Below are 25,042 nucleotides of genomic sequence, written 5' to 3'. Positions count from 1 at the left end.
TGGTTTAGTGCCTGCCTTCATCCCAGGGTGTGATCCTGGGGCCCTGGGATCGAGTCCCGCGTCAGGCTTCCTGCATGAAGCCTGCTTCTCCCTCTGCCTGTGTCTCTGCCTCTCTCTCTCTCTCTCTCTCTCTGTGTCTCTCATGAATAAATAAATAAAATTTAAATAAATAAATAAATAGTCGTAATCAGGGATGCCTGGATGACTCAATGGTTGAGCGTCTGCCTTTGGCTCAGGTCTTAATCCGGGGGTCCTGGGATTGAGTCCCACATCGGGCTCCCCACAGGGAGCCTGCTTCTCCCTGTGCCTGTGTCTCTGCCTCTCTCTCTGTCTCTCATGAATAAATAAATAAAATATTTTTTAAAAATCATAATCATAGTTTAGGTAATAATAATGCTATAAGTTTTTTTGTTTCCAAACATTCTGATGTACTTTGTTCTTGTTTAGAATAGCCATTTTTGAAATAGCAATAAATACAATGGATTTATATGAGGATGTATTAGTCAAACCTTTTGTTTATAAAAAACAGATACCAATTATGGACTTTGGCTGACTTAAAGAGAAAAGAAATTTACTGAAAGGATATTGAATAGCTGACAGAGTCTTTAGGATGACCTGAGAAAATAGACTTGGAAAACACCCAGGAACAAAAGGAGGCTGGCTAGAACCAAAATGCATTTCACAAGAATTCATCTAACAAGGGCATGACTTGCATGGCCAGCAGTGCCATCCCTGGACATTGCCACTGTATTTGTCCCTAATAGCTGAATATTGCTGTTGATCCTACTATAAGAATTTATCACTCAGTTCTCTGTACTGCCAGCTCCAGATTCAAAATCCCAGACCTGTATCAAGAACCTCAGGTTTTATGCCTTCACCCAAACTTCAGTGAAGCTGATCTATCTAGTAGGCAGCAAGACACAAAATTGGGGAATTCCCCACAAAGGAAAGAATTTCACATGCTTAGCATCCCTGCCTCCAAATCAGTCTCCTATAAGGGACTCTTAATTTGTCAGCCAAATTAAGTATTTAGTAATCTGGCAAAAAAAAATTTTTTTTTGCTGTTATTGATAATCTTTTAAAGAGGGATGCCTGGGTGGCTCAGCGGTTGAGCATCTGCCTTCTGCTCAGGATGTGATCCTAGAGTTTTGAGATCGAGACTTGCATCGGGCTCTTGCGTGGAGCTGCCTTCTCCCTCTGCCTATGTCTCTGCCTCTCTTTCTCTGTGTCATGAATAAATAAATAAGATCTTAAAAAAAAATCTTTTAAAGAGACTCTTAGATTCTCAGATTTTAATCAGCATATTTGGAGTTTGAATACCTGTGGACAATTAGCTGATGATGTCTTCCATCACCTTTTTAAAAAAAGTATTATTGCTGGGCAGCCCTGGTGGCGCAGCGGTTTAACGCCGCCTGCAGCCCGGGGCCTGATCCTGGAGACACGGGATCAAGTCCCACGTCAGGCTCCCTGTGTGGAGCCCGCTTCTCCCTCTGCCTGTGTCTCTGCCTCCCTCTCTCTCTCTGTCTCTATGAATGAATAAATAAAATCTTAAAAATATATATATATTATTCCAGGATGCCTGAGTGGCTCAGTGGTTGAGCATCTGCCTTCCACTCAGGGTGTGTTCCTGGGGTCTGGGGATCAAGTCCCATATCAGGCTCCCTGTGGGGAGCCTGTTTCTCCCTCTGCCTGTGTCTCTGCCTATCTCTCTGTGTCTCTCATGAATAAATAATAAAATCTTTTTAAAGAATAAATAAAAACTATTATTCTGAGGCACCTGGCTGTTTCGGCCAGTAAAGCATGTAACTCTTGATCTCAGGGTTGTAAATTCAAGGCCCAGGTTGGATGTAGAGATTATTTAAAAATAAAATCTTTTTTTTTTTAATTTATTTATGATAGTCACACACACAGAGAGAGAGAGAGGCAGAGACACAGGCAGAGGGAGAAGCAGGCTCCATGCACCGGGAGCCCGACGTGGGATTCGATCCCGGGTCTCCAGGATCGCGCCCTGGGCCAAAGGCAGGCGCTAAACCGCTGCGCCACCCAGGGATCCCCTAAAAATAAAATCTTAACAAAAAATCAAATCAAATCAAATCTTAAAACTATCATTTTGGAGACACCTGGGTAGCTCAGTGGTTGAGCATCTGTGTTTGGCTCAGGTCATGATCCCGGGGTCCTGGGATCAAGTCCTACATCAGGCTCCCCACAGGGAGCCTGCTTTTCCCTCTGCCTATGTCTCTGCCTCTCTCTCTGTCTCATGAATAAATAAATAAAATCTTCTTTTAAAAATCATTCTGTATATAGCATTAAATGTATATCGCACTTAAGTGAACTTTAACACTACAGATTTTCAATCTAAGACCATAGTAACACGGGGACATAAAAAATTGAACAAGCCAGTGATGCCTCGGTGGCTCAGTGGTAGAGTGTCGGCTTTCCACCCAGGGCATGATCCCGAAGTCCTAGGATCAATTCCCACATCGGGCTCCCTGCATGGAGCCTGCTTCTCTCTCTGCTTATGTCTGCCTCTCTCTCTCTGTCTCTCATGAATAAATAAAATTTTTTTAAAAAATTGAATAAGCCAGAAAGGTGGAGTAATAAGTGATTTTCTGGGTATATGCTATCTTCTTCATTTATATTTGATGGTGGAACAACATACTGGAACACAAACACTTGAATTTTATCCCTGAACTGTCTGATGCTTTGTAAGCAACTTCCAGAATCAACCTATTGGGGAGATACTGTCTGTCCTCAAACTAATTTTGTGAACTCAACAATCTATTAACATTTACCTTGTAATGAATATACAAATTATTGTGTAGATGATGTATGGAACAAAAGAAGTAGGTAGGTAGGTACCATCACTTCTTGCATAGGAGAAGACATTTATGAAATGAGCACTAATTCAAAATCTTTATTCCCATAGTGATTCTGAAAGCCAGAGTAATTTCATAGCACTTGGGAGTGAGGTTTTTCGGTTGCCTTTTATTTTTTATTATTATTTTTTTAATTTAGGCTTTTGGGGCACCTGGGTGGCTTAATCAGTTAAGCATCTGCCTTTGGCTCAGGTCATGATCCCCAGGGTCATGAGATCAAGCCTTGCATCAGGCTTCCCACTCGGCAGGGAGTCTCCTCCTTCTGCCCCTCTCCCTGCTCATGTTTGCGCTCGCTGTCTCTCTCTCCCTCTCTCTCTCCCTCTCTCTCTCCCTCTCTCTCTCTCTCGGAAATAAATAAAATCTTTAAAAAAGAAATATAGGCTTTAAAGTAAAGATTCTTTAAAAAAAAGATTCTTAAGATTCGTAGGCATAAATAAAATGTTAACTTATCTATTATATATGGACTCACTTTAAAGTTGCTTTTTTTTTTTTAGCTTAATACAGTTTTTTAGTAAAATGAAGAAGTGGATGGACATGTCAAACCTGCCGCAAGAATTTCGTGAACGTGTAGAAAGGCTAGAAAGAAATTTTGAGGTGTCTACTGTAATTTTCAAAAAATTTGAGCCAATTTTTTTAGATATATTTCAAAATCCATATGAAGAGCAACCAAAGTTCCCACGAAGCAGGAAACAGAGGTAAGACCCCTGAAAAGTTACATAAAAATTATGCTATAAACTTAGGAAATTTGCATTTTTAAAAGTCTGTTTTTTACTAGAATATCCATTTGCAAAAAAATTAAATTTTTAAAAAATCCATTTAGAATTCTCATACCTGGAAATTCAGGGTAGTACTTTCACATCTTTTTATGTTCTAATTATTTTATGCAAACTAGAAAGATTTAAGTCCATTTAATGAACCATAATTTGTCCTTTGTGAATGGAATTTTACGTGTAACTTTACTGTTATTTGTATTTGCTGTTTCAATTAAATAACAATGTTGAGTGATATTTAGCATGTTAGTCAATTAAAACGTATATTTTTTCCTTTCTAGAAGGATTCCTTGCAGCGTTAAGGATCTCTTTAATTTCTGCTGGACGCTCTTTGTTTATACTAAGGGTAAGGTGATACTTTCAGTGGTTTTACATTCTGCTGTAGGAACTTGGTATTATTTGACATGAGAGGTTTCTGGTCTTTGTGTCTTTTTTTATTCCCCTATAAAGGTAATTTTCGTATGATTGGAGATGATTTAGTAAACTCTTACCATTTACTTCTGTGCTGCTTGGATCTGATTTTTGCCAATGCCATTATATGCCCAAATAGACGTGACTTGCTGAATCCAACATTTAAAGGTAAGACCTTATTTATTTTTGAAAAGTGGTCATCAGTATTTAGAAAAAGTTTTAAAAGTTGACCATATTCTTCTATTTTCTTTTGCTGTTCATACCCTATCAAACTAGGTTTACCATCTGATTTCCATACTGCTGACTTTAAGGCTTCCGAAGAGCCTCCCTGCATCATTGCTGTACTGTGTGAACTGCATGATGGACTTCTAGTAGAAGCAAAAGGAATAAAGGAGCACTATTTTAAGCCATATATTTCAAAACTCTTTGATAGAAAGGTACTATAACTGTACTTAGAAGTGAATGGCAAAAGAAAAAAAAAGTAAATGGCTAAGGCTTTCAAGGGTCAGCAATAAAATCTCAAAGGAAAAAACAGTGTTTTAAACAAGTTCTCAGAGGTATAGGACCCAGTCAAGATTTCCAGGTTTCAGTCTCTGCTCTGATGCAGAATGCTATATGCAGAATTGGCCTATGATCTTTTGTGATGTGCAAAACTGAGCTGTTAAAGATTGTGACCAACTATATGTACTGCCAATAAATGCACTGGAAGAAATAGCTGTAAGAGGTTTTAATAAAAGAATTATGAAGAACAGGGATCCCTGGGTGGCGCAGCGGTTTAGCGCCTGCCTTTGGCCCAGGGCGCGATCCTGGAGACCCGGGATCGAATCCCACGTCGGGCTCCCGGTGCATGGAGCCTCCTTCTCCCTCTGCCTGTGTCTCTGCCTCTCTCTCTCTGTGTGTGTGTGTGACTATCATAAATAAATTAAAAAAAAAAATTAAAAAAAAAATTATGAAGAACAGATTAGAGTAAGCCTAATAAAGAATTATGAAAAGCGGGAAATCAAGGTAAATTAATTTATTGCCACAATTTGAATAACTGCTGACTATTTACTAAAGCTGGGATGATATATAAAAACTATAGCTTTAATTCCATATAAATAGAGCAGAAAATCTGTTACAGTTTTGTAGCCACTTTTACAGGTTACCTGTATGCATTCTGGATTTTTTTCTCAGTAATTAACTATTTCTATATTTATGAAATAGCTTATTCTTCTTGGTCTCAATTTCTAACCTCCCCAATATTGAGCCATTTAATCCAGCTAGTCCTTGAGTATTCTCTTTGGTTAAAAAAAAAAAAAGAAAAAGGAGGGGGGGCTTGGATTAGATCATCACTGTGGTTCTCCTCTTTGTAGATAATATGAGGTTTTTCCTCAAGCATAGAGTCTTCCCTAACTAGATGGTTCTTCTTGTTACATAGACTTTTGTATTTAGTTTTACTTCTTTCTCTGTATGTGTGTGTGTGTGTGTGTGAGAGAGAGAGAGAGAGAGAGAGAGGAAAAAAAGATAGCTCATCTGTACATTAAATATGTCTAGCAAGGTAAACTTTGAAGGGAACTCAAGGATTATCTTTTGTGCTCTGCAGAAGCAGCACACTAGTGGTTCTGGGATATAATGACCATACATCTTGGTTTGCCTAGATTATCTAGTTTTTTATTGTTATCTTGGCATAATTATTATAGCATCTCCTTTAACTCCAAAAGTATCCTAATTTGGACAGTCATCCTCCTACTCATAGGCCACAGATGTTTTATTTGGCCTGTGTAGGGTGTTCTTTTGTTTTATTTCATTCCATTTTAATTTACATGTAAAGACTTTTAATATAAAAATCTCTTTCGGGTAGCCCCGAAAAGAGCCACCGGTGGCTCAGTGGTTTAGCGCCACCTTCAGCCCAGGGTGTGATCCTGGAGACCCAGGATCGAGTACATCAGGCTCTCTGCATGGAGCCTGCTTCTCCCTCTGCCTGTGTCTCTGCCTCTCTCTCTCTGTCTCTGTCTCTCATGAATAAATAAATAAAATCTTAAAAATATGTATATATCTTTCAAGAGCCACCCAGGTGCCTCAGTCAGTTAAGTGTCTGACTCTTGATCTCAGCACAGGTCTTGATCTCGGGGTCATGAGTTCAAGCTCCATATTGTGCTCCCCACTAGGCGTGGAGCCTACTTAAAAAGGCGGGGGGGGATGTTGGAGAAATCACTTTCAAGAATCAGAAGCCTGGGCACCTGGGTGGTTTAGTGGTTGCATGTCTGCCTTTGGCTCAGGTTGTGATCCCAGGGTTCTGGGATCAAGTCCTGAATCGGGCTCCCCACAGGGAGCTTGCTTCTCCCTCTGCCTATGTCTCTGCCTCTCTTTCTCTGTGTCTCTCATGAATAAATAAATAAAATCTTTTTAAAAAATCAAAAGCTATGACAATACAGTATTGGAATTTTTTTTTTCTTTTTTAAGATTTTATTTATTTATTCATGATAGAGAGAGAGAGAGGCAGGCAGAGGGAGAAGCAGGCTCCATGCAGGGAGCCCGATGTGGGACTCAATCCCTGGTCTCCAGGATCGCACCCTGGGCCAAAGGCAGGCGCTAAACCACTGCACCACCCAGGGATCCCCCAGTATTGGAATGTCTAAATGGGTAACTGTTGTCAAGCTAAATGATAGCCATCTCTTTTCAGATGGGAAGTATGCTTTCTGTCCTCTTAATTTATGTATGTTGAACCCTGATCCCTGAAGGTATTTGAGTTTGCAAACCTGATGTGTAGTAATCTAAGAATAGTGTGGATGCATAACAAATATCATAAACAGGGACAGTGGGTGGCTCAGTTGTTGGAGCATCCAAATCTTTAATTCTAGTCATGACCTCAGAGTTTAGGCCTAGCGTTGGGCGTGGAGCCTACTTAAAAAATAAAAAAGAAAGAAAATATTTTAAACAGTATAGTTTTCTTCTCTCACCAGCAACAGTATCTGTGTTCCCTTTGAATCTTTTTCTTGCCTGGACATACTATTTATCATTCAATAAATGTTGGTTTCCCTTCTCCATAGACCAATGTGTAAAATTGGACAGCTTTTGTCAGAATCACTTAGGGAATTTATATAAAATGCTGCCTCTGCTCAGGATTTGAGGTCCATTAATCTGTATTTTTTTAACAGTTCCCCTAAGTGAGTGCCTGAGTGACTCAGTTGAGCAACTGACTCAGTTTTGACTCATGATCTCAGGGTCGTGAGATCGAGCCCCACATTGAGTTCCACACTCAGCCTGCTTGAGATTCTCTCTCCCTTTGCCCCTCCCTGCTGTGCACTTGTGCGCGCTCTCTCTCTCTCAAATAAATAACTCTTAAAAAATTTCTCTAAGTGATGCTTTAGTCACTAGAATTTAGAAACTATTGGTATAGACTAATTTAAAAGTGTTTTCATTGACTTCAGATTTTTCAAATAGATATTTGTATGCTAAGTAGGTTTTCCTGGTTTAAAAGAAATTTTCAGTAATTCTGTTTGTCTATATTATTTATAACAACTGCCAGTGTGGGGGGACCTGGGTGGCTCAGTCAATTAAACATCTGTCTTAAGCTTAGGCCATAGTCCCAGGGTCCTGGGATTGAGCACCTCCATTGGGCTCCCTGCTCAGTGGGGAGCCTGCTTCTCCTCCTTTCTCTGCTGCTCCTCTGCTTGTACTCTCTCTCCTTCTGCAAATAAATGAATAAATAAAATCCTTTTTAAAAAATATTTTATTTATTTATTTATTTATGATAGACATAGAGAAAGAGAGAGGCAGAGACACAGGCAGAGGGAGAAGCCGGCTCCATGACGGGAGCCCGATGCGGGACTCGATCCCGGGACTCAAGGATGATGCCCTGGGCCAAAGGCAGGCACTGAACCGCTGAGCCACCCAGGGATCCCCAGAATAAATAAAATCTTAAAAAAAAAAAACACCCTACCAATGTGAAAACTTAGATAAATGTCATGTTTTTGTATGTATGGTATTGTGCTTAATTACATGTCACAAATGGCTTTTTCTTCCTAGGTTTTAAAAGGAGAATGCCTCCTGGACCTTTCTAGTTTTACTGATAATAGGTAAGTATCTAGCGCTAATGCTATTTGCCACATTATAGGCTGTCAATGATGATTTATTGCAATTTGATAAGTGGAACATTAACGTAACTCCTCCAAACTCAAGTTCCTTCTGCATTAGTGGCAAGACTGATGTTGTCACTAATCCTTCTTGTCTTTAGGTACACTTATTTTAGGAAACCTTTGGTACTTAAAGAAAAGAAACCTTTGGCACTTAAAAGAGCTCCTTCCAGAGAAACCCATAAATAGACCCAGTGATTTCTATATTTGAATATATGTTCTTTTATTAATCAAATATTGGCAAATTCAGAATATACTTTAATTTCAAAGCCATTATTGTTTTCTCAGTGATCAGATCTTAATTAGGTTCAGCTAGTTTTCAGATTAAGTTTATACTCTCTTTTTGCTTATCTTTCAAAGTAATTTATTATTGCCATGTACGTGAATGTGAAGCATGTCCATAATCAGATAGGAACATCTGAGATTATTAGCTGGGCAGAGTTAAAAACTGAAAAGTCATCAGCCTTTACAGGCCCTGGAGTTTTTGTTTTTGTTTATGTTTTTTTTCTTTAAGATTTTATTTATCTATTTGAGAGAGCGTGAGAGCCAGAGAGATCACAGAGGGAAAAGCAGACTCGCTGCTGAGCAAAGAGCCTGATGCAAGGCTTGATCCTAGGACCTTGAGATCATGACCTCATGGAAGGCAGACACTTAACCAACTGAGCCACCCAGGTGCCCCACAGGCCCTGGAGTGTAAAATCTATCTTACAGTCCAAATAAATCCATTGTGGAGGTACCTGGCTCATTCATTTTGGTAGTCTGTGCGACTCTTGATTTCGGGGTCATGAGTTTGAGCCCCGAAACAGGCTGTAGAGGTTACTTAAATAATTAAAAAAAAAAAAAAGATAAATCCATTGTATAACCTAGTTTTATTCTAGCAGCTTAAAAAAATTCTTGGAGCATCTCGCTGGCCCAGTCAGAAGAGCATGCAGCTCTTGATCTTGGGCTTGTGAGTTAGAGCCCCACGTTGAGTGTAGAGATTACTTAAAAATAAAATCTTCAGACCCACTAAAATCTTTAAAAAAAAAAAAAAAAAGACTTTATTTATTCATGACAGACACAGAGAGAGAGGCACAGACACAGTTAGAGAGAGAAGCAGGCTCCATGCAGGGAGCCTGACGTGATACTCAATACCGGGTCTCCAGGATCACGCCCCTGGGCTGAGGGCAGTGCTAAACCGCTGAGCCATCTGGGTTGAGTTCATTGAAGTTTGTCACTGACCTTTGTTCCTGAACAAAAAAAAAAACAAAACAAAAACAAACAAATTTATTGATAAATAACTAACAAAAAGAAAAAAAGAAATGAGCAGAAGATATGAATAGATACTTTCCTAAAGAAGACATCTGGCTGGCTAACAGACACATGAGAAAATGCTCAGCATCACTCATCAGCAGGGAAATACAAATCAAAACCACAATGAGGAGCACTTGGATGGCTCAGTGATTGAACATCTGTCTTTAGCTCATGTCATGATCCTGGGGTCCTGGGATCGAGTCCTGAATCAGATTCCCTGCAGGGAGCCTGCTTCTCCCTCTGCCTATGTCTCTGCCTCTCTCTCTGTAGCTCTCATGAATAAATAAATAAATGAAATCTTTAAAAAAAACACACAATGAGTAACCACATCACCTGTTACATCACCTGACACCACCTGTCAGGATGGCTAAAATTAACATGGGAAGCAACAGATGTTGATGAGGATGCAGATAAAGGGGAACCCTCTCTGCACTGTTGGTGGGAATGCAAACTAGTTCAGCCACTCTGGGAAAACAGTATGAAGGTTCCTCAAAAAGTTAAAAATAGAACTACGCTTCAGTCCTACAATTACCCTACTAGGTATTTCCCCATATCATGCAAAAATACAGACTCAAGGGCAGCCCCGGTGGCCCAGCTGTTTAGTGCCGCCTTCAGCCCGGGGCGTGATCCCGGAGACCTGGGATCGAGTCCCACATCGGGCTCCCAGCATGGAGCCTGCTTCTCCCTCTGCCTGTGTCTCTGCCTTTCTCTCTCTCTGTCTGTCATGAATAAATAAAATAAAATCTTAAAAAAAAAAAAAAAAACAGACTCAAAGAGGGTACATACACCTCAGTGTTCATAGTAGTGTGATCAACAATAGCCAAACTATGTAGATAGACCAAATGTCCATCAATTGATGAATGGATAAAGAAAATGTGGTGTAGGGGATCCCTGGGTGGCTCAGCGGTTTCGCACCTGCCTTTGGCCCAGGGCGTGATCCTGGAGCCCCGGAATCGAGTCCCGCATCAGGCTCCCGGCCTGGAGCCTGCTTCTCCCTCTGCCTGTGTCTCTGCCTCTCTCTCTCTCTCTGTCTATCATAAATAAATAAAAATAAATCTTTAAAAAAAATATGGTGTATATACATATACAATGGAATATTACTTAGGCATCAAAGAGTGAAATCTTGTCATTTGCAATGATATGGTTGGAGCTAGCATGTATTATGCTAAGCGAAATAGGCAAAGAAAAATAAATACCATATGATTTCACTTAAGAGTGGAATTTAAGAAACAAAATAGATGAACATATGGGAGGGGGGGTAAAGAGAGGGAAACCATAAGAGACTTAGAAAACAAACTGAGAAGTGATGCAGAGAGGTTGGTGGGAGATAGGCTAGATGGGTGATGTGTATTAAGGAGGGCACTTGTTATGATGAGCACTGAGTATTCTATATAAGTGATGAATCACTGAATTCTGCTCCTGAAACCAACATAGCACTGTATATTAACTAACTCAAATTTAGGGACATCTGGGTGGCTCGGTAGTTGAATATCTGCCTTTGGCTCAGGATGTGATCCCAGAGTCACGGGATCGAGTCCCACATCGGGTTCCCTGCATGTCTGCTTCTGTCTCTGCCTATGTCTCTGCCTGTCTCTCTCTGTGTATTTTAGGTATAAATGAATAAATCTTTAAAAAAAAAACTAACTCGAACTTAAAAATTTGAAAAGTAAAAATAAAATCTTTAAAAAATAAAATCTCTTTTCAGCAAAGCAGTGAACAAGGAGTATGAAGAATATGTTTTAACTGTTGGTGACTTTGATGAGAGGATCTTTTTGGGAGCAGATGCAGAAGAGGAAATTGGAACTCCTCGAAAGTTCACTGGTGAAACCCCATTAGGGAAACTGACAGCACAAGCTAATGTGGACTGTAGTCTTCAACAGCACTTTGAAAAAGTAATATAACTTAGCCTGGCCTCAGTCTAGAATGATCTTTTTCTCTCTGTGTGTGATTCCACTAACAACAGAAGCATCTTTCAAGTTAAATCTTGAGTTTCTTCTACTAATTTATATTTCCCATGAAAGCCTTAAAAGGTAATTTTTAAAACTATGGCATTTAGTATTTTTATCTCATTTCTCTTTTTTTTTTGTATTTTTTTTTATTGGAGTTCGATTTGCCAATATATAGTATAACACCCAGTGCTCATCCCTGTCATTTACCTCATTTCTTGATGTTTTTCATATTTTTGATATATTTTCCCAGAACACCTGGACTTTTCAGTAGGGTATGTATCTTTTGACATGAAGAAGGATTTATGTGGGGCGCCTGGATGGCTCAGTCAGTTAAGCTTCTGACCTCAACCCAGGTCATGATCTCAGGAGTCCTGGGATCAAGCACCACATCAGGCTCCTGCTCAATGAGGAGTCTACTTGTCTCTCTCCCGCTGCCTCTCCCTCCCCTGTACATGAGCGCTGTCTCTCTCAAAATCTTTATTTAAAAAAAAAAAAATTATGCTTTCCTATCCTTTCTTTATATCACTTTAACCACTGTTCTGTTGTTTTAAAATGTAGTTTTTTCTCCTACCCATGAGAATCTATGTGCTTTCCCTGAACTTCAGCCCTATAACTCTAGATTGTTAATGGCAGCAAAGTCTTAGTTCTGTATTTATGTGTAAAATGGGTTGGAGGATGAAGTCTATTGGAAAATTCACTGGTCTAGAGTAGAAAACGAAGTTTCAATCCAAACTCTGCCATTACCCTTGTCAGTTTAAACAGTATTTTTACCTTCTCTGTGCCTGTTTCATATGTAAAGTCAAAATATGTATATTTCAAATTAATATTATGATAAAATGAGATTATAGATAGTACTTTGAAAAGTGTTACTTAAATGTAAAGATGTTATTAGCATAATGTTGGTAAAAATTTGGTGGTTAACCAGAGGAAGGAAGAAAAAAGTAGTACTAAATGTGAGTAGAGAAGGTGGTATATATACTGAATTAAACACATAATGAGGGCAAGGTAACTTTTTAATCTCACAGATTTTTCTTTTTTGACAGAAAACATCATTTGCACCTTCTACCCCACTGACAGGACGGCGATATTTACGAGAAAAAGAAGCAGTCATTACTCCTGTTGCTTCAGCTACTCAAAGTGTGAGCCGATTACAGAGTATTGTGGCTGGACTGAAAAATGCACCAAGTGAACAACTTATAAATATTTTTGAGTAAGACTTAAATATTTCTGTACAGCTAAGGGAGAAAAAGCTGATGGAAACGAATTAGAATGGTTGCCAGGGTTGCAAGGAGAGGAAATGAGTTCCATGGGTATAGAGTTGCAGTCATATAAGATGAATTCTAGAGATCTATTGTATAACAGTATGCACACGGTAAAAAATACTGTAATGTACTCATAAAAATTAAGGTAAATTGGGCACCTGGGTGGCTCAGTCGGTTAAGTGTCTGCCTTCTCCGTTCGTGATCCAAGGGTCTCAGAATAGAGCCCTGCATAAGGGCTCCCTGCTCATCAGGGAGCCTGCTTCTCTCTCTGTGCTCCTCACTCCACTTGTGGTCTCTCTCACTGGCTCTCAAATGGATAAATAAAATCTTTAACAATAAATAAATAAGAAAACAAGTAAATGAATGTTAAGGTAAATTTATTATGTGGTTTTTGTTATGTTTTTTAGTACATAATTTAAAAAAGAGAACTTAAATAGAAAGAAATAACTCAAAGAGTCACAGCTTGCGTTAGAAGTACTTGATAAGGGATGGTTGGATGGCTCAGCAGTTGAGCATCTGCCTTTACTCAGGACGTGATCCTGTGGTCCAGGGATTGAGTCCCACATGAGATTCCCTGCATGGAGCCTGCTTCTTCCTCTGCCTCTGTCTCTGCCTCTCTCTGTACCTCATGAATAAATAAATAAGAAAAAGTACTTGATAAGTACCAAAAAAGTATTTTTGCCATATGTGCTGCCTACCTCTTCTTATATATGATTCTGGTCTGTTTGAACATAGAGTTGGGAGTCCTGAACCCTCCACTAATTATCTGGCTTTGTACAAATCACTTTCTTTCTCATAGTCTTGGATTTATTTGTCATTTCTGAATTAAGATTGTTTGAATGACAGAAAAGTAGCACTTAATATAAAGGTAATGAGTATTTCTTGCCAAGTGCCTTCCTTTTTAGTACTATCTTTTTTTATTTGTTATTCTTAGGCTTTCATAAGTATCGTTCCAGTAACATACACAGTTGATAGATATATGTTTTGAATGTTACGTGTATTATGTTCTGTATTCCTAGGATAAATTAAGCTAATGAAAGGAAAAATGTTATTAAAAGTATCATAAAAAAGAAAAAATACACTTATAATACTGTACTGTATTTATCCAAAAAATCCACTTATAAATGGACCTGCACAGTTCAAACCCATCTTGTTCAAGGGTCAGCTGCATCTATATACATGAATACTGCCATATCAACGTGTTTTTTTGTTTGTTTGTTTGTTTGTTTTTTGAGTAGGTTCCTGTGCACAATGTGGAGTCCCAACACAGGGCTTGAACTCACAACCCTGAGATCAAGACCTGAGCTGATATCAAGAGTCAGACACTTAACCAACTGAGCCACCCAGGTGGCCCCATATTTTCCTTAAATCAGATTTATTAAAGTATAATTTACACAATGAGAGTCATCCTTTTAACTGCACAGTTGTATGAGATTTGACAAGTGCATGAAATTATATAACCAGTACCACCACAATCAAGATGTAGAACAATTCCACTAGCGCCCCAAATTTATGCCCCTTTTAGTCAACCCCTGTGTCATCCTCAGCCTCTGGCAACTACTGATATATTTTCTGTCCCTTTAGTTTTGCCTTTTCAAGAATGTCATATAAATAGAAGCATAAAAGAGATGATATTGACTCTGCTAATGTTGAAATTCCAAAACAGTATGACAAATGATTTTGTTTAAAAGCTGTCCGTTTATTTGAAATATGCTGATTATGTATTGAGGCTTACAGTTGGGACCAGAACTGGAATAAACGTTGGTAGTCTGGAGTTTTTCCCCCGGTAATTAGGTTCTTGTATTTTATAGATCTTGTATTCGTAATCCAATGGAAAACATCATGAAAATAGTGAAAGGAATAGGGGAGACTTTCTGCCAACACTATACTCAATCAACAGATGAACAGCCAGGATCACACATAGGTAAGAAGACAAAACTAAGGTTAACACAGCATTGAAAGTAGACAAATTGCCCCTAAAAAAAGCAGAAATTATTTTTTTTTTCCTTTTCAGCTATTCTTAATGTGTAAGATTTAAGTTTATATAAGTTTGTTCTTTGGTCCTTAACAGCTATGTTTCATTTCATTAACACATATTTTCCCTTTTATTCCCCTCCCTAGATTTTGCTATAAACAGACTAAAGCTTGCAGAAATTTTGTATTATAAAATATTAGAGACTGTAATGGTTCAGGAAACACGAAGACTTCATGGAATGGACATGTCAGTAAGTAAATCCACTCTCCCAGCCCCTAGCAAGGTCCAAAAATCCTAAGCCTGGAACCAGTGTGTTGAGAAGCTCTATAATGTGTCACGGGAATTAGCAGTTACTAGCAAACTTAGCCAGTATGATTTGCTAGTTGGCCTTAATGGTCTTTTGCACATCCAGAGCTAGCCACCTCTAGGTAGAAATATGAAATATTTGAAATTCATCTCTGATAGACCATCAGTATCCTTTCCCTTCAGGTCCTTTTTTTGTCCTTTATTCCCAGCTAGCCAATAATGAGACCCTTCCCAACATTAACCTAATCAATAATTAGGATATTTGCCCATACCTCCCAAGAATTTTGGAGGAATAAAACGCTTGTTAAAAAATTGCTTTGTAGGGATCCCTGGGTGACGCAGTGGTTTGGCACCTGCCTTTGGCCCAGGGCGCAATCCTGGAGACCCAGGATCGAATCCCACATCGGGCTCCCGGTGCATGGAGCCTGCTTCTCCCTCTGCCTGTGTCTCTGCGCCTCTCTCTCTCTGTGACTATCATAAATAAATAAAAATTTAAAAAAAAATTAAAAAGAAGAAAAATTGCTTTGTAGGGTGCCTGAGTGGATCAGTTGCTTAAGCGTCAGACTTGATTTCAGCTCAGGTCATGATTTCAGGGTCATGAAATTGAGCCCCACATCAGGCTTTGTGCTGAGCATGGAGCCTACTTGGGATTCTCTTTCCTTGTTCCCCCATCACCCCATCATTGTTCACCCTCTCTCTGTGTGTCTCTCAAAAATGAAAAAAATTTCTTTTTTTCTTTGAACATTTGATAACTCTAGCCACTCTCTCCAATAGCTTATAAAGGAATTTTTCTAAAAAGTCAATGCAGGGGCACCTGGCTGGATCAGTTGGTAGAGAATGCATCTCTTAATCTCAGGGTTATGAGTTTGAGCCCCACATTTGGTGTAGAGATTACTTAAAAAATAAAATATTTATAAATAAATAATCAGAGCTGTGGGGTATCTACCTCAGTTGATTGAGCATGTGACTCTTGATCTTAAGGTCATGAGTTCAAGCCTGCTGGGAATAGAGCTTACTATAAATAAGTAAATATATATGTACACGCACATACAGTTCATAAAAACTCAAAGATCTTACATGGTTTTTCAGTTTCCTCCTCCTCCTCCTCCTCGTCTTCCTTGTTACCACTCTAGGTGTTATCTGAATTTTTTTTTTTTAAGATTTTATTTATTCATGAGAGACACAGAGCGAGGCAGAGACGTAGGTAGAAGGAGAAGCAGGCTCCACGCAAGGGAGTCTGATGTGGGACTCAATCCTGGGACCGCGGGATCATGACCTGAGCCAAAGGCAGACACTCACCACTGAGCTATCCAGGTGCCCCTCTTTTTGGAGCTCTTATTCCAATGAGGAACCTTCTGGATTTATCCTTTTTTCTTATTTTCCATTTCTTTGTTATTTTATTCTACTTCTAAGGATATTTACTCAACTTTTCATCATCTGGTTCTAGTGAATTTTTTTATTTTAGCTGTATTTTCATTTCTAAGATCTCTTTCTTGTTCTTTGAGGTTATTAATTTAGATTTCTTTGACATTTTCTTGTATATACTGCAATGCCTCTTCCCTCTGAGTTTAAAAAAAAATTTTTTTTAAGATTTTATTTGTTTATTCATGAGAGACACAGAGAGAGAGAGAGAGATAGGCAGAGAGAAAGAGAGAGGCAGAGACACAGGCAGGCTCCATGCAGGAAGCCCAACATGGGACTCGATCCCAGGTTTCCAGGATCCAGGATCATGCCCTGGGCTGAAGGTGGCACTAAACCTCTGAGCCACCTGGGCTGCCCTAAAATTTTTTTAATTTTTAAGAATTTTTTTTACAATTTTAAGTAGGCTCCATGTCCTGTGTGGGGCTTGAACTCACAACCCTGAAATCAAGAATCACCTGATCTACCAACTGAACCAGCCAAGCACCCCTTTAAGATTTTATTTTTAAATAATCTCTTCTACCCAGCATGGGGCTCGAACTTACAACCCCAAGGTCAAGAGTTGGATGCTCTGCCAACTAAGCCAGCCAAGCGCCCTTTTTTTCTGTTTTAATCTTTGTCTTTTAGTTGGAGGATTTCCTCATTTGTTGGATTATTCTTAGATATACCTTATGGTGACTAAGCAGTTTGCTTCAAAGTTTTATAGGCAAGAGTAGGAATGTAAGTCTTGTGCGACCATGTAATATTAGGGACCCTCAACTATTGGTGTCTTTAAGGTTCTTCTGAAATATTTCAGTTTCTGTAGAGAAGTATCTGCTAATCTCTTACCTAAATGTTGGTGTTGTGGATCAGAGCAAGGAAGGGAAACTTGGTTTCACAATGCAATCTGTAGACTTTCACCTAAAACCAGTCTCTTATGCTTGATGTTCTCAAGCTCTGAGCCTCCCAAGAGTTCAGTCTTAGAATAATTCTCCAGGTCCCTGTTGGGATAGACTAGAAGCCTATCATCTAACTCATTAGAGTGGGGATTAGATAGAGTAATTCTAAATACTACAGACTTTCAGATCATCCATTCATGTCAGCCCCTGCCTAATCCCTACTTTCCATTCCATCTGTTCCCCCAGTTGCTGTGTTTTTCCTAGGTTGCATGGAGCAAATTCGTTAATTCCAAATGTCACTCTTCAGGCCCTTGTTTAACCATCCCACTTTCTACTAAGTAACTTGTCATGTATTGTAGTTTGCAGTTATAGCCGACTTCTCATTTTATCCAAGTTAGTTTCTGTTTCTTATTCTTTTTGTTGATTTGGAATGATACTTGAAAGGATGGCGGGACACCTGAGTGGCTCAGTGGTTGAGCGTCTTCCTTTGGCTCAGAGTGTGATCCAGGGATTGAGTGGGTCCAGGGATTGAGTCCCACATTGGGCCTCCTGCGAGGAGCCTGCTTCTCCCTCTACATATGTCTCTGCCTCTCTCTCTTTGTCTCTCATGAATAAATAAAATCTTAAAAGAAAGAATTATGGTGACACACTTTATAGAACTGAAAACTTATGTTAAATCTTTTCTTTTAAAAAAAATATTTACTTTAAAAAACATGTGCTTATTTATTTATTTATTTATTTGAGAGCGAGAGCGCACACACAGAAGGAGAGGGAGCCTGATGCAGGGCTTAATCCCAGGACCCTGGGATCATGACCTGAAGGCAGACAGTTAACTGACTGAGCCACCCAGGCACCCCAAATCTTTTTTTTTTTTTCTTAAGATTTATTTATTTTTAGAGAGCGCCCATGAGCAGGGGGTAAGGATAGGGGGTGGGAGGAGCAGAGGGAGAGGGAAGGAGATGATTGCAAGCCGACTACCGACTGAGCATAGAGCCCAACTCAGGATTTGATCTCAGGACTCTCAGATCATGACCTGAGCCGAAGCCAAAAGTAGTATGCTGAACATACTGAGCCACCCAGGCACCCCAGCTTATGTTAAATCTTAAACTCAGTGGTAAACAGGACTTTTATCTTCTTAATAAAATACTTCTCTGGGGACACCTGGGTGGTTCAGCAGTTAAGCTCCTGCCTTTGGCCCAGGGCGTGATCCTAGAGTCCCAGGATCGAATCCTGCATCGGGCTCCCTGCATGGAGCCTGCTTCTCTCTCTGCCTCTGTCTCTCTCTGTGTGTCTCTCATGAATAAATAAAATCTTTAAACGAAAAGACTTCTCTGAACTTTTTAGTCTTAGCTGTGATATTATAATATCTTTGATTTTAGTGTTTAACAAATCTGTATGTTGATAAGATAGTTGTGATAAAACTGGTATTTAAACAAATGGAACCCAAAAAAAAGGAACTAATCCTAATGCTTCCTCTTGGTGGGAATATTAACTATTTTATTATTTCAAAGCTGATTGTTGTATATGCCTCATTTAATTATAAGATCTACCATTAAGCAAAATTATATATGTTATAAGAAAACTATCAGTTTGAGAACTCAAATTTTTATCTTTGATAATCTGGTGTAATATAATACACAGATTATTTTATCTTGTTTCTATACTCATCTTTATAAAATGGCAAAGGCTGAAATTGCTGAGAAATACTAAACTATGGTTTTTCTGTTCTCCAAGGTTCTTTTAGAGCAGGATATATTTCATCGTTCCTTGATGGCTTGTTGTTTGGAAATTGTGCTCTTTGCCTATAGCTCACCTCGTACTTTCCCCTGGATTATTGAAGTTCTCAATTTACGACCATTTTATTTTTATAAGGTGAGATGAGAGTTACAATAACATTTAATGTTACCTAGTGTCTGAATTTAGACCGATGCCAATATTATACTTATTGGCATGATTTAGTTAATATTTTGTCATCTGTGCTACTTTCAAGGTAGTGATAGAAAAGTTAGTTTGAAGAGTTAAATCTTTATACCTAAAATATGCCTTAAGTTACGAAAAATGTAGATCATTGGAAAGCTTATCCATATGAATTGCTGACTGAGTGGGGTTTGAATTTTTTTTTCATGACTTAAGGAAAATTGCTTCTGTATATTTACTTGAATGTTGCTGTGTGTTTTCAGATTTTCTCTTAAGAAATATAGGTAATTTTATTCAAGGACAGTGTTGTTTTTGGCCTTATCTGATAGCAGTTCATTTTTATTTGTAACATGCTTTTTTCATTCAAGAAGTTAAATGCCTTTGTTTTTTTAGCCACATAAATAATATATTCTCCTTGAAGAAAAACAAGTAATACATATAAATGTAAATATTAAAATTATACATTATAATCCTAATTATAAATAATAATCACTTAATACTTTTGTGCATATACTTTCAGACTTTGTTGTAGGATTTACTCTTATTTAAATGGAATTACGTAATATAAGCAGAATTCCTTTTAAATACATTATTTTTTCTGTTCTTTTTGAGCTACTGGAAAGAATAGTCTGAGAAGGGACAGTAAATTCAAAATAGCTCTGGACTTGGAACCCATGACCTAAGTTTTACCACTGTTGGGCTTCTGGCCAGTTTCCACGTATCATTTCCTCATTTTTCTGTGTATACAAAAACCAGAAATGTATGTGAACGTATTATGAAGATCTTAAAAACTCCTTCATAAAATATATTAATAAGACATTGAAACATGGTTCAAGAATATCATTGGTTCTGTGTCATCATAAGACCAAAGGTAGTCATACATGCAAGCCTAGTACAGAAATGATTATTTGATACTACATAAGCTTTTCAATTTTCTTTTTATCAGGTTATTGAGGTGGTGATCCGCTCAGAGGAAGGGCTTTCCAGGGACATGGTGAAACACCTGAACAGCATTGAAGAACAAATTTTAGAGAGTTTAGCGTGGAGTCACGATTCTGCATTGTGGGAGGCTCTCCAGGCTTCAGCAAACAAAGTTCCTACTTGTGAAGAAGTGAGTATATTTTCTTTGGAGTAATATCTGTATATTTGCTGAACATACTGAGCCACCCAGGCACCCCAGCCTGGAGTAATATTTTCTTTGGAGTAATATCTGTTCTAATCCATTGCCCATTTTTTAATCAGGTTGTTTTTTATTATTGAATTATAGGAGTTCTTTATATATTGTAGATACAACTCTGTTATCCAATATGATTTGCAAAACTTTCCTTCCATTCTTTGGGTTGTCGTTTTACTTTTTTTTTTTTTTTAACATTTTATTTTTAAGTAATCTTTACACCCAAGCTGGGGCTCAAACTTAAAATCCTGAGATCAAGAGCAGCATGCTCCCCCAACTGAGCCAGCTAGGTGCCCCCTTGATAAAGTCTTTTGGAACATAGAGTTTTTAATTTTGATGATGTCCTATTTATCTGTTTTTTTCTTTTATTATTTGTCCTTTTGAAGTTTTATCTTAGAAGCCCATTAATTTTATTTATCTTTTTTTAAAGATTTTATTTATTTATTCATGAGAGACAGAGAGAGAGAGGCAGAGACACAGGCAGAGGGAGTAGTAGCAGGCTCCATGCTGGGAGCCCGATGTGGGACTCCATCCCGGGTCTCCAGGATGACGCCCTGGGCTGAAGGTGGCGCTAAACCGCTGAGCCACCCGGGGATCCCCCCCCCCCCAGAAGCCCATTAATTTTAGCATTTTTAGTTTTCAAATGTCTATGTAAAAAATTAAATATTTTTCGTTAATGGTAGTAAAAATTGAAAAAAATCAGAGAAGTTTGTGCCTAATACAAGTGACACATTTCACAGTTTAGTATCAGGTAAGAAGTTGAGTTTTTTCCCCTTTACCTCTGTATTGTTCTTTTGTAACTCCTGTCTTTTCATCCTTATTTGCTTTTCTCCTTACACTTCATGAAACCTGATGAATTTTTCTGTAATCCCAAACTACTGGAAAGACTATCCAAGACCAGAAAGAACTAAAAAGATGATTTCTTGAAATCTCTCTTCCATGCATCTTTGGACTTTTTTTTTTTTTAAGATTTTATTTATTTATTCACGATAAGCAGAGACCTAGGCAGAGGGAGAAGCAAGCTTCCTGCAGGGAGCCTAATGTAGGACTCGATCCCAGGATCCTAGGATCACTCAACCACTGAGCCACCCAGGTGCCCCGCATCTTTGGAATTCTGCCGCAAACTGTGATTAACTAGACAATCTTTAGTATTCATCAATATTTCCATTGTAGAATCCCTTGAGAAAGAAAAAAAGCTATGGACTTGAATAAGAGGATTTGGGGGGAAGCCCTTGCTGTATCACTTACTTGTACGTCCTTGGGCAAATTTCATATTTTGAGCCTCTATTTTCTCATCCTTAAGAGGAAATAGATAGTGCCTACCTAATCAGTTTATTTCTAAAAGTAGTCAATAAACTTAAGGAGATAAATTATAAGATTAAGTGAGATATATTTAACAATATTGACTATTGAGCACTTTATACAAGTTTTATTTTGTGAACAAGAAAGAGGGAAAGAGGGCAGCCCGGGTGGCTCAGCGGTTTGGCATCTGCCTTAGATCCTGGAGACCCAGGATCGAGTCCCACGTCGGAGTCCCTGCATGGAGCCTGCTTCTCCCTCTGCCTCTCTCTCTCTCTCTGTGTCTCTCTCATGAATAAATAAAGAAAATCTTAAAAAAAAAAAAAAGAAAGAAAGAAAGAGGGAAAGAGAAAACATTTAAAGTAGTTAAAAAAAAAACTTTTTTCTCAATTTTCGGTTACAAGTGTTCATTAGTGGGTTTATCTATATGTAAAGCAAAAGGTTTTTGTATTTTACAGGTTATATTCCCAAATAACTTTGAAACAGGAAATGGGGGAAATGTACAGGGACATCTTCCCATGATGCCGATGTCTCCTCTAATGCATCCAAGGGTCAAAGAAGTTCGGACTGACAGTGGGAGTCTTCGAAGGGGTAGGTTCAACATGGGTAAAACAATGAACAAAATAACAAAGATAAGTTTCTCAAAGAAAATACCAACTCTTGCTAATACAGTATTATGAAATCTAATTTCTTCATCAGGATTTAAAAGGGGGCTTATAAAAAATAATAGAAATGTAAAGGGGCAGTTAGGTGGCTCAGTCAGTTGAGCATCCAATTCTTGGTTTCAGCTCAGGTCTTTTTTTTTTTTTTTAAGGTTTTATTTATTCATGAGAGGCACAGAGAGAGGGGCAGAGACACAGGCAGAGAGAGAAGCAGGTTTCCTACAGGGAATCAAATGCGGTACTGGATCTTAGGACTCCAGGATCACACCCTGTGCCAAAGGCAGATACTCAACCACTGAGATACCCAGGCGTCCCTCAGCTCAGGTCTTGATCTTGGGGTCCTGGGATTGAGCCCTGCATTGGGCTCCATGCTCAGGGCACAGTCTGCTTGTTCTTTTCCCTCTGCTCTTCCCCCCCACTCATGCTCTCTCTTCTCTCTCAAATAAATAAAGAAATCCTCAAAAAAATTTTTTTTAATTAAAAAATGAAGAGGGGCTTATACCAATACCTTTATGTAGCCCATTGTATAGTTTCTTTACCAAAGTAATAAGATTTTTGCTCTGATTTTTTTTTCATTTTTTAGAGAAAGAGTGGGGGAGGGGAGAGGAAAAAAATCTTAAGCAGGCTCCACACCCAGTGCAGAGCCAAATTGGGGGGCTCCATCTCACAGACCTGTTGCTCTGATTTTTAATATCTCTTTTTTAAATTGCCATGTCAGTTGTAGAAAGAGTATTTTAGCATTTTAATAAACCCACAACTTTTCTAAGATTTTATTTATTTAAAGAGCACAGGGTGAGGGGCAGAGGGAGAGAGAGAATCTCAAGCAGACTCCACACTAAGCATGGAGCCCAATATGAGACTTGATTTCATGATATTGAGATCATGACCTGAGCTGAAATCAAGAGTGGGATGCTCAACCAACTGAGCTACCTAGGTGCCCCAACATACAGCTTTTCTAAATGCTAATGGAAAACTCTGTGAATAAGCAAAATACCTACTTTTCAGATGTGACAAAAGTTATGTTCTTTTTCCATGTATGTCTCTGTAGAAAGATAAATATTTGAAGCAGAGGGGCACCTGAGTGGCTCAGTTGGTTGAGCATCCACCTCTTTTTTTTTTTAAGATTTTTTTTTTTAAGATTTTATTTACTTATTCATAAGAGACACAGAGAGAGAAAGGCAGAGATAAAAGATATAGGCAGAGAGAGAAGCAGGCTCCATGCAGGGAGCCCAATGTGGGACTCAGTCCCGGGACTCCAGGATCACACCCTGGGCTGAAGGCAGGTGCTAAACTGCTGAGCCACCCTGGCACCCCTAATCTTTTGATCACATATCCCTGAACTAACTTTAGATGAACAAGTATTCATTTTTCACATAGCTCTTGATCCTTTTTTGGACCATAATTGTGTGTGCGTGCAGGCACATGCATAGTCTTTGCTTTACATCTAGTGCTAGATTATAAAAATGTGCAAGCTCTGCATACAAAACAATCTTCATAAGCAATGGAAATGATTAGGATTATTTTATGATCTTTAAGAAATTTTACTGGGTGCCTGGGTGGCTCAAGTTGAGTGTCTGCCTTTGGAGAGGTTCATGATCCCAGGGTCCTAAGATCAAGCCCCACATTGGGCTCCCTGCTCAGCAGGGAGTCTGCTTCTTCTTCTCCCTTTGCGCCTCTGCCCTGTTTTTGCTCTCTCTTGCACACGCTTTCTCTCTCTTCCTCAAATAAATAAGTTAAATCTCAGGGCACCTATGTGGCTTAGTGGTTGAGCTTGTGCCTTTGGCTCAGGTTGTGATCCTGGGGTCCTGGGCTCAAGTCCCACATCTGGCTCCCTGTAGGGAGCCTGCTTTTCCCTCAACTTATGTCTCTGCCTCTTTATGTGTCTCATGAATACATAAAGTCTTTAACAAAAAAATAAGTAAGTAAAAAAAAATAAAAAAAAAATAAGTAAGTAAATACGTAAATGTAAAGTGTTTTTTTTTTTTTTTTGTTTTTTTGTTTTTTAAGATTTTATTTATTCATGAGAGGCAGAGACACAGGGAGAAGCAGGCTCCATGCTGGGAGCCTGACCTGGGACTCAATCTGGTTCTCCAGGATCACGCCCCGAGCTGAAGGTGGCGCTAAACCGCTAAGCCCCTGGGGCTGCCCCTAAAGTCTTTTTTAAAAATGCAACCAAGAGAATCAAATAATGAAAAAATCCTTAGAAAACAATTAATATTGAGCCTTGACTCTGGGCAGAAGAAGACAATTAATTAATTTGTATATTTATTAGTTGTTCACTGTAGCTTTTCCACAACTGGGCTAGGAAAAGATAATTTGAAGGGGTTTACAGCTAACTTCATGGCTATAATGTGAATCCTCTATTGAAATGTCAGCTTTTAACATTTCTAGTCAGATTCAACAGCTGCCTTAGATTTCTTGTGTGTAAGGATCCAGGTTGGGACGCCTGGGTGGCTCAGCCGTTGAGTGTCTGCCTTTGGCTCAGGGCTTGATCCCAGTCCGGGGGTCAAGTCCCACATCGGGCTCCCACTTGGGAGCCTGCTTCTCCCTCTGCCTGTGCCTCTGCCTCTCTCTGTGTGTCTCTCATGAATAAATAAATGAAATCTTTAAAAAGAATAAGAAAAAGGATCCAGATAGACTCCCATTAGTAATGGGAGCTACAATAAAACTTAATACTTTCTACTGAGGTTGGGAAATCAGAGCCGCTTTCATAAGCCCCAGAATTACAGAGAGATT

General features: G+C 38.9%; 1 protein-coding gene across 10 annotated transcripts in view; it reads left to right on the top strand.

The window, feature by feature from the left end:
• The window catches only part of RBL1 (RB transcriptional corepressor like 1), a 58,743-nt gene that overhangs the window by 6,466 nt on the left and 27,235 nt on the right, over positions 1-25,042 (top strand). For 8 of the 10 annotated variants that reach the window (XM_035705333.2, XM_025470015.3, XM_035705335.2 and 5 more), the window contains 12 exons: positions 3,371-3,571; positions 3,928-3,992; positions 4,097-4,225; positions 4,334-4,494; positions 8,066-8,115; positions 11,171-11,357; positions 12,458-12,624; positions 14,488-14,600; positions 14,798-14,901; positions 18,989-19,126; positions 20,118-20,282; positions 22,103-22,235. In XM_035705333.2, coding sequence (XP_035561226.1) covers positions 3,371-3,571; positions 3,928-3,992; positions 4,097-4,225; positions 4,334-4,494; positions 8,066-8,115; positions 11,171-11,357; positions 12,458-12,624; positions 14,488-14,600; positions 14,798-14,901; positions 18,989-19,126; positions 20,118-20,282; positions 22,103-22,235 — 1,613 coding nt within the window. The other 2 variants (XM_049100357.1, XM_035705337.2) reach the window with 2 other exon arrangements.

This window comes from Canis lupus, chromosome 24 (assembly GCF_003254725.2).
Source record: "Canis lupus dingo isolate Sandy chromosome 24, ASM325472v2, whole genome shotgun sequence".
Classification (NCBI taxonomy): domain Eukaryota; kingdom Metazoa; phylum Chordata; class Mammalia; order Carnivora; family Canidae; genus Canis; species Canis lupus.
The sequence above is the reverse complement of the archived record's forward strand: the minus strand, read 5'-3'. Positions and strand labels throughout refer to the sequence as shown.